At 43.3% G+C, this 10,208-nt stretch overlaps 1 protein-coding gene across 1 annotated transcript; it reads right to left on the reverse strand.

The window, feature by feature from the left end:
• Nucleotides 1-3,626: 3,626 nt before the first annotated feature.
• Nucleotides 3,627-10,152, reverse strand: tmem121b (transmembrane protein 121B). Its single transcript, XM_005460357.4, has one exon. The coding sequence runs from the start codon at nucleotides 7,772-7,774 to the stop codon at nucleotides 6,596-6,598; it is 1,179 nt and encodes a 392-aa protein (XP_005460414.1). The 5' UTR covers nucleotides 7,775-10,152; the 3' UTR covers nucleotides 3,627-6,595.
• Between the last annotated feature and the right edge of the window lie 56 nt (nucleotides 10,153-10,208).

Genomic DNA, 10,208 nt, shown 5'->3' on the forward strand with positions numbered 1-10,208 from the left:
ACAACATGTCTGAATATCTCTAAACACCAATGAACACTCATTAAAAAAGGCAATAATAATAAAAAAAAATCAAAGTTCACTTTTTTCTGCTAAACATGAAACTCAGTTCCAGACATCTGAATGTGTACAGGTGTCAGCTAACATGACTTCAGCTGTGCAGATGCAGCGATTACAGACTGGTCCTGGTACAGTGGCAGCCAGTTTCTACTCCATTTACATTCATGTATTTAACTGGAAGCAGTTTAACTGGATGAATGTCCTCTTATTCTCTCCTCAAAGAACGATTACACTGTAACCCAAGTTCTCTTAGTAAAGAGACTATCACTCCACCTTATGTATCCCACATATATGAGGATTATATAAGATGTAGCTTAGATCCATGCAGCTGGATAGTGTAGTGGTAAGACTACACACCTTTAGAGTGGGAGTTGATTTCTACCTCATCATCTTCACAGACCTGAACGGTTTGACATGGCAGGCTGGTCTTAACCAGCTTGCCCAGCTCTGTTGCTCTGTCCTGTGGGCCTGGGACCAAGAAGGTTTACCCTCACAACAGTGGTCCACTAGCCTTTGCTTCATTATTTTATGGAAGGCAGAGGGGCTAGAGTTCAATTCACTGGCTGGCACAAAGACTCCACCATTTACAGGTGCTAAAATGGCTCATGGAAGGCCATCAGCACTGTTCTTCCAAATCCCACAGAGGGACAGCTGGTCACCAGATGGTGTAGGGAATATGGTAAAGCGTGACCCTATGAGGTCCCTTAAGAAAAAGTGTGACAAGATTCCTATGGCAGTTTTTGTAGGGAGCAACACAGATTGCCTCGGCTGCCACCAGTACCGAGCTGAAGGGAACCTAAAACCCTAACATTTCCTGCAGAAACAAAGGATTGTCACAGGCCATGATGTCCCATCCTTCTTGGGATGGGAAGCTCCGAGTGCACTGAGGAGAATTCAGTGCGGTGATTCCCTTTCAGCCTTGTTTGCCAGGAGAGAATGCTGTCAGGGAGCAGAGATCTGGCAGATCTGACAGGTATCCTCTCTACTTTAAAGGGCAGGCTTTAAGGTGACCCCAAACCCTGCTGCAATAGGCTGAGGCTGCTGGGGCTTCCCATGATGCAATGTTTCATTTTAGGTCATGTTTAATACACCACTCTGTGTTTAATCATCAGTTATTTTTCATCTCTGGCTCTCTTCCACGTGGGTGTGTCTGTTTTCCTGTGCACCTCCCTCAGCCTGGTTCTGCTGGGTGGTTAGTCCCCTTTAACTGTTCTGTATTATTGTAATGTAAAGAACATCCTAAGGTGACACTTGTTGTTAATTTGGTGCCATATAAATACAGATGAACTGAATTAGATGTGTCAGATCCAGCCTGTCATATTCCTTCGGTGGGGGGTGGGGGGGTGTAAGACAGACAGTCTATTGGTGCCCTACTTTCTCCTGCTTGTTCTGCCTTACACATTGTCATACTATACCACATATAATATAATAACATTTTTAAGGCAGAGAGATAGTCTCAACACAAACACAACAGAAAACTGCTTTCAAGGGTTCGTGCAACAACATTACACAAGTTTCAGTTTAAATCACTTCCTAACACTGGAGCAGGGCTGACACACTGAGAAGAACGAGTCAAATAAAGTGTACATTTTCTGCAATTTTTTGCATATTTACCACATTTTAAAGTGTTTGTCAGTAAAACCATCTTTTAAGCAAAGTGCACATTTTGAACTTCCTCCAGGCAAACAGTGCTGCAACGTGAAAGTTAAAAGGCTTTAAACTCCTTCATACAGGTTTAACCTTGACAGCGAGCACATCATCGTGTTGTCACAGGTATATGACAGGTATATCATTATTCAGTCTGTTTTGCAATATGTTCTTTGTCGTTCAGCCTGTAAAGAGTTGGACAGCGCTAACACCAAACTGCCTGCCGCTGCTGGACATGCAGACGTGTCAATATTGGTTCGCTCAAACAAATTTCCTTCATCTGCTGTGAGAAGGTTGTGTGTTCTTGTGTGTTCTCAACGAAACTAAAAATCTTAAATATAGTAACCATACATATATATATATTTAATCAATGTGTTTGAAAGTGCATTAGAAACAAGCGTTTCTTGACAAAAAGATTCGTTTCTAATCTGTACTGAAATTATGAAAAAAAGAAAAGCATGTTTGCTGCCTGCCAAATGAAACAAACAGGTTATAATTCTGTTACGTCCCCGACGACGACTTCGTCTTTTCTTTCCTCAACAATCATCTACGCTGCACACACTGGTCACAAACACACGTACGCTTGTCGTCATTCAATTATTCTCGAGTTTACTCATCTCCAAAGCAACAGGCACTAAATTAAGTTCAGATTACTCAGACTTGGATATTGCACACATACTATATACTTTATCCAGACGTGATTGCAAAATACATAACAACGAGCTCATAAAGGAGGAGAGAGACAAAGTCAGTCAGTAGTACTGCACCACCCTAATGTAAAAGTGTCTTATCATCATTATTATTATCATTATTATTATTATTATTATTATTATTATTATTATTATTTGCATAGTTAACACACTTAAATGTTTCAGGTCAATAAACAAATCTTAATATTAGATAAAGATCACCTGAGTAAATACAAAATGCAGTTTTTTAAAGATAATTTCACTGATTAAGGGAAAAGAGAAATCAAAGGTCCTCTGTGGAAAAATCCCTTGCCCCCCAAATAAGTGACTGTTTCACCTTCAGCAGCAAGAACTGAAATCAAGTAACTGGAATAAAACAAAGGCTCATCTTACATTTATCAAAAACATAAATAAAATAAACCATCTGATGAGCTCCAAGAATTTGGGGATAATATTCTGTGAACCTGTGAGACATTTGAAACTTTTGAGTCCCGTTAAATTTGGCCTTTAACACATTAACACACTTCTTTAAAAGAACATCGTTGCAGCAGTCAGACGTGGTGGAGGTGGTGTGGTGTTCTAGGGCTGCTTTGCTGTTTCAACACCCGGATGACTTCAAATAATTCAACTCAGCAAAGCGTGTAGTAGACACACTGCTCCACCATGTGGATGTCGTCAAAGACTTTCAATGTGGCTGAAGTAAAATTCTTCAAATTGTGGGCGTTGTTGCAAACACCTGATTGCAGTTTTTGCTGCCAAGGGTGGCACAACGAGTTATTAGGTTGTATTTAATCCGGTTATCTTTGTCTAATATTACAATCTGTTTGATGGTCTGAAATGTTTAAGTGTGACAAATATGCCAAAACTAATGAAGATCTCAGGAAGGGGGTAAATACTTTCTCATGATACCTGTGCCCTCCCCAGCATCACCTGGATGTAGACTGTCTCCCACCTCAGGTCACATCTATGTAAAATGATATATACACTCTGAAAACATGAATTTTTAATACAAATTCAGTTCATTTATATACACATACGTGTTAGTGTTGCTTAACCTCCTAAGACCCAAACTCTTCCACGGCATGCATTTTTAATTTCTCTTTGATATTTGGGCTGATTGGGGCCCGATGAATGTAAAAACAAAGAATTACCAGATTTTTTTTTTACCTTATTTTTGTTTTTATGAAAAATCAGAGCCACATATGAGGATATTCGTTTAAAATTTTGATAGAACAGTAGCAGTATAATGTCCTCGTAAGTGGATATCAGGCCCTTGTAGAGCAAAATTGAGTATTTTGGTCTAAATAACCCAAAATGTGATGTCCACATATGTGGACGGCAGGTCCTAGGAGGTTAAAGCTTCTTACCGACTGTGTATCCAGTACAGAAGCTTAAGGCCGTACAGAGCAAAGGAAACGCTGACGTCCAGAACATTTTAATTTTTTTAGATTCTGGAATCTTCCAGGCAGAGAATAACAACAGCTCAGTTAAACAACAGAGCTAGAAATTTCAAAAATGACCTAACGTATGTTTAGCCTTCACATAGAAAGCTGAAGGCTAAGCAACCACTGCATCATGGTTCTTAGCTATCGCCTGCTATTTCGTAACGCACTGAGAGGCACTTACATCCCATACAAAATGCACTGCACCACAGCTGATAGTGAGAGAAGCTAAAATCAGACTGAGAGAGTATAGATGAGCGCAGCCATAGCTGTAATAATGTGACTGTATACTGAAAAAATTTTTATAATCATTATTTTTCTCCTTGAATTTGATTTTGTGGAGAAACTGGTTTCAGTATGTTAGTAACAGACGTGCTCAGAGTGTGCTGAGCTTTTCTGGGGTAAAACTTGAAATGATGAAGAAATAATGTAGCCTTTGATTCGATGTTTTTTTGTTTATTTACTTAGTTTTGTTTGTTTGTTTATTGGAGAGCTTGAACTCTGCCCATTTGTGACCAAGAGAACTGCAGAATCAGAACTCAGAGTGAAGAAGGAGTAAAAGAGGATCATGCCGACAGAAGCCTCGGGGGCCTGTAGCACTGTAAAAATGGGGGTCGTGGCACTGCTGGTTTGTAAGCAACTTACACACAAGTCTACTCTACTTTCAGTACGATTAAAGACCAGCAGACATCACTGTCGTTAATAGAAAACACTAATGTACATTAGGTGGAGCAGACCCAGTGTTAGGACTTAAATCTGGAGTTTTCAAATTGCAGTTTGATCTCAGCACAGTCTAGCTGCTGCCCCTCTGAGGTCATAGGCTGAACAGACACAGCAGTATTTCGGGAGTCTCCTGCAGGTGTTGGGTCTGACTGTAGCACCTGTTGGCTGGTCTGAAGAGGGCTCATTGTAAGGCTGGTACAGGTGACACCAGGCATGTCCAGAAAATGGAAAATCTGTTCACCTCTTACGTTGAGCGCCATCTGCCCCAAACGCAGAAAGCTCATCGAGTTTACCTTGCAGCTATCAGAGGCAGGTACGCGACATCGTTTCCACATTCCAACACAAATGGGAACAAATGTTCTGAAAATAACGTCATCCTGTAAAGTAAGAAGTCATTTGAGTAAAACGGTAAATGGGCGGTTTGTTATATCGTGTTTTTCTGCTCCGTCTGAGCACTCAAAGCGCTTTATGCAACATCCTGCGTGACATCACCACCGCCTGCAATATGGCCGTGGATTCAGCAGAACTGCTCACACTTGTATTGAAAGCAGACAAACCTCTGAGGGCCCCATTAAAAGGCTTCATGTACAGCTGTGTGAAGAAGTATTTGTTAAAGTATTTCCTTGTTTCTGCTTTTTCTCTCTTTTTTGTTTGCATATTTGTCACGTTTACCTGTTTCAGGTCAGACCTGTCAGACCTGAAATCCAGAAATCCATTACACAGAGCGTGTCTGACAAAGTGAAGCAGGCTGAAAGATATCAAAAACAACACATCAGGACACAGGAGAAAGAATGAAGCTTGACAGGGTTACAATGCCATCCACCAAGAAAACTTGGAACAGGGGTGAACCTTCCCAGGAATGGCCACAAAAACACACCAGCAAGTCCACCTCTAAATGGTAAAAAAACGAGAAGATTTTTTGAATGGCCGAGTCAAAGTCCTGATGTAAATCAGACTGAGACAAAGTTCCTCCGCAGTGAAGTAAAACTCATTGCCAGTTACTGCAAACACTTGATTTCAGTTGTTGCTGCCAAGAGTGGCACAACCAGCTATTGGGTTTAGGGGGGCAGTCACTTTTCACACAGGTCCAGGTAGGTTTGAATAACTTTTTCCAACAATAAATAAAATCATCATTCCTCATATAAAAGTACATTTTGTATTTAGACGCATTATTTTTATATCATATTAGAATTCGAAAGTCTGATGATCTGAAACACAGAAGTGTGACAAATATGCAAACAACGACAAAAAAAAGAAATCCGGGTCAAATACTTTTTCACAGCTCTGCATGTGATTAATCACAAAGTCGTTTGGTAGTAAGCATCATCGATTAATAACAAAGGCCAAATGTGGTCCCTGCTGTTTAATTAGTGAGTGAAGCCTGTCTGAAGTCTGACACGGCGCTTGGTGACTCGGCCTGTCAGGTTAACGGGACCCTGGAGCTGCTACGTGGCAGATTTTTTTAAACCTTGGAAATACAAATTTCAAATCAGGGTCACTGAAATAATGAGATCATTAAGTAGCTGCCTTTGGACCCACTAACACAGAGGGACCTGAATGAGCACATTAGGCCTCTACAGCCTTCAGTTGATGGAATTTCTGCCTTTACCCCATTTTTTGATTTTATGCTGAACATTTTCATGTCTTCCCACGAATGATACCTCTGTTAGTGGGTAACACAGAGATGAAGCCCTCTTCAAGGCCCTTTAATAATATTTTAGTTTATGTTTAAATGCAGCTGGGAGGCCCAACCGGAGCTCACTGCAGGAGAAAAGGAAGATTTCGTTTTTTCAGTCTGATTAGAAAATTAGTTTTGTTTTTTGTCTATTTCTTAGCAGCTAAAATGCCATTATCTGTACTGCTTATCTTATTGTTGCCTACATGTCTGATACTTCGGCTTTTCCTGCTGCTTTGCTTGTCGTGTGGACGTGAATCCAAAAGCCAGCACCCCGAGGCAGAGACTCGGTTGTATTTGGGATTTTCCAGGTTCCAGCTATGTCTGTCCTGCCGTCACAGGCAGAGACGGCCGCCACGGCTCTAGGACTGAGCCACAGCCAGAGTATTGACATACCCGTGCGGACACATGTCGTTCTCGGACACGCAGTGGGAGAACTGGGCCGGGTTGCTGCCGCCAGCCAGCCTGCGGACTCCACGGAACGCCACACACTGCTCCAGCAGCTCCAGCAGCTTACAGGCCAAAAAGAAGATGTTTTTGAACATGAACACCGACACCGGCATCTTGTAGATGTAGACCTGGAAACACCTGACCACCAGCAGGGGCGCATTAACCACCAGGCCCGTGGAGAAACGGGCCCACAGCCACCTGCAGCGCAGCTCGGACGCCGTGAGCTCATACAGCCAGACCACCGGCACGGCCAGGGCCACAAAGTACACCGAGATCACGGTGTACTTCAGGTAAAGCGTGGGGATCTCGTTCCTTAGCAGCATCTCCACCAGCGTGAAGCTGTCCAGCAGGTCCAGACAGGTGCCCATGAAGCAGCTCTGGGAGTGGTGCCGCGTCGAACCGTTCAGGTCCTCGATGATGGAGTTGATGAGGCAGAAGAGCAGCGGCGCAGACAGCAGCATGACGATTTTGAAGCCGGTCGCTCCGAACGGGACCTTTAACGTGATCAGCTCCAGGATGGAGGTCTCCAGGATGAGCACCACCTTAGGGGTGCAGGCGATGACGTAGATGAGCCATGCAAGGTAGGCGTAGGTGAACTCTCCGAGGTTGCAGCCGAAAATGGAGCTTTTCTGGTGAAAGCCGCAGGCCCGCTCCCTCTTACTCCGGGCGTTCTTCATGAAGAAAATCCCCCAGCCCGAAATCACCACGAGGTCCGTGGCTATCCACGAGCACCAGTACAGGTCCGTGAAGATGATGAGGTAGAAATCCAGAACGCCGCCCTGGAAGATGAGGAGGAGGAAGCACAGCGCCTTGTACAGCATGCTCCTCTTGGATTTGTGCGCCAGCAGGGGAGCGGTCTGCACGAACTCCCCTGATGTCATGATGCTGGCGGCGGCTGCGGATGAGGTGACCAGGGCCTGGATGCTGCCGCTGTCCTCCGGGATGATGCTGCCGCTGGTGGTCTGGGTGTCGCGGCTCCTGCTTAGCTGGCCGTCTTCGGAGGAAAAGGAGAGGGGGGAGTTGGGGCAATCGCTCGCTTCGGGTGGGAAATAATCGGCCTTCGGATTGTCTTTTGCAGTTTCAGTGACCATTGTATTTGCGCGGTCGCCTCCCTCTCAGCTGTTTTCTTCCTTCCAGCTGCCTTAAAGGTGGAGAGAAACAGCCAGGCGCAAAGAAAGGCACGGACTTGTGGAACGGATTCCATCCTTCCTCTGCTTTTGCGCTCATTTTCATTCGTTTCTCACACATTTTCACGTCTAAGAATGTAAAAGTAGTAGTTTGCTGTTGAAAATGTTTTGATTGCTGTGTAGTTGCTGTTAGTTTCGGTTTATCACATCATGTGCTGCCATTGGGTCAGATCAGGCGTCAATGTTCGCCCGAGCCCAGTCCCCTCTCCATCAGGTGCACGCTGAACACTAACACGCGTGTAAGAACAAAACTGAATATGAATCCTTTTTAAAGACCAGAGACCTCTTTAATCCGAATGGAGGATTTCAGATCACACCTACATTTTGGAGCATCAACAAACAGACATATTCCGAGCAAACAGCACTGGAGTTCCTACTAAAGCAACAGTCTGTGTCAAGCCGCCCATCACGGCTGGACGGGCCCGCCCCGCTCCTCCCTCCCTCCCCCTTTTTAACCAAGATGATCACATTTTACCATTTGACCCGAGTTGCAGAGGAGTGCAAAGGAGCCGAAATGTTAATGAAGAGGGACGTTTGTCACAGCTGTTTCTTCCTTACTGATTTATGGTCTTACTCCTGTGAGTAAACAGTATATCTCATAAAACACTGAAAAAACTCCAGCAGCGTTTCTTTGACTCCACTTTCACTTCACGGTGGGGATGGTGACACTGTGGCCATCTCTCCCGGGATGAATCCCTGACAGAGCAGATCAGGTCTTTGGTTACTCTCTTCCTCGTATACAAAATCTATTAAATTGTGAACTGAGTTAAATTCAGATCTAAACATTATGTAAAGAAAAACAGATTTTTTATTGTTGATATCAATTTCATTTTAAATTTCCATCAGCTTAGTTTTTTCTTCTGTTCAAATATGACGTTGATTGAACTTAAATCAACCAAATGTTCAGTCGTCTGATTCCTCTTCAAATTTGTTTTAAAGTGCTTCAGTTATATATTCTGAATATTATATATATACACCTCTACATATCACTGCTGTCAGCTTCATTATTTAAATAAATACAAGCTGATCATTTACATGGAAAAGTGGAAAGGTGTTTATTATTAAGGGGAAATAAATGCAAACCTACCTGGCCCTGTGTGAAAAGTGACTGCCCCCCGGAACCTATTAACTGGTTGTGTCACTCTCTGCAGCAACAACTGAAGTCAAGTGTTTGCAATAACTGGCAATAACTGAGTTTTACTTCACTGCGGAGGAACTTTGTCCTTCTCCGCTTTCAGCTCCCCCTCTCTGCTCGCAGAATTGTTGTAATTAGGTCCTGCACCAGCGTCTCAATTGGATTCAGCTCAGGACTTTGACCAGGCCACTCCAAAGTCTTCATTTTTGTTTTTCTTAAGCCAATCAGAGGTGAACTCACTGCTGTGGTTTGGATCATTGTCCTGTTGCAGAACACAAGTGCGCTTCAGCTTGAGGTCACAGTCAGATGTTGGGACGTTCTCCTTCAGGATGTTTTGGTCGACGGCAGAATTTGTGGCTCCATTTCCCACAAAACAGCATCAGGCCGTCACACTACCACCACCGTATTTTACTGTTGGCATGATGCTCCTTTTCTGAAATGTTATTTTTAACCCCAGATGTAACGGGACACACACCTTCCAAAAAGTTCAACTGTTTTCTCGTCAGTCCACAGAGTATTTTCCCAAAAGTGTCAGGGGTCATCAGGATGACCTTTATGTTCCTGTTGCTCAGCAGTGGTTTTTATCTTGGAGCTCTGCCATGCAGGACATGTTTCTTATGATGGAGCCATGAACACTGACTTTAACTGAGGCAAGTGAGGCCTGCAGTTCTGTGGACGTTGTTCTGGGGACTCTTCTGACTTTTGTGACCTCTTGGATGAGTCGATGCTGCGCGCTGTAATTTTGGCCAGCTGGCCAAAAAGTAAAAATTTAAAAAAAAGCTTTCCTAAATAAAGGTTTCATATGCCTTTGGGTGTGGCAAGGAGGTTACGAAATGATCGATATGCAACCGTAAACTATCTGTTATTTGGGACAAATTCATTACAACAGCACATGAAAAGAAGCCTGTGGAAACTCCCAGTTTCAATCTCCACACAAAAAGGGCCATACGAGTTTGACCAGCAGCTGGTTTACACATTTAGCACTATCGGGAAAATTTATTAGAATTTCAATGACATTTTTAAACGTCACAGAACTGAAGGAATTCTTCACCGAAGACCGTTCAAGAATTCCAGCAAGCAGCGACGTTGAGCACAGACTGGAGGACAATTATCCAAAACACATGAAAGTAAAGCTAAATGAGAGGTTGTTGTTTTAATCCCACAAGAAATGACAAAGGCTGAAATTTGTTGTTCTTAAAAACA

This window comes from Oreochromis niloticus, linkage group LG17 (assembly GCF_001858045.2).
Source record: "Oreochromis niloticus isolate F11D_XX linkage group LG17, O_niloticus_UMD_NMBU, whole genome shotgun sequence".
Lineage (NCBI taxonomy): Eukaryota > Metazoa > Chordata > Actinopteri > Cichliformes > Cichlidae > Oreochromis > Oreochromis niloticus.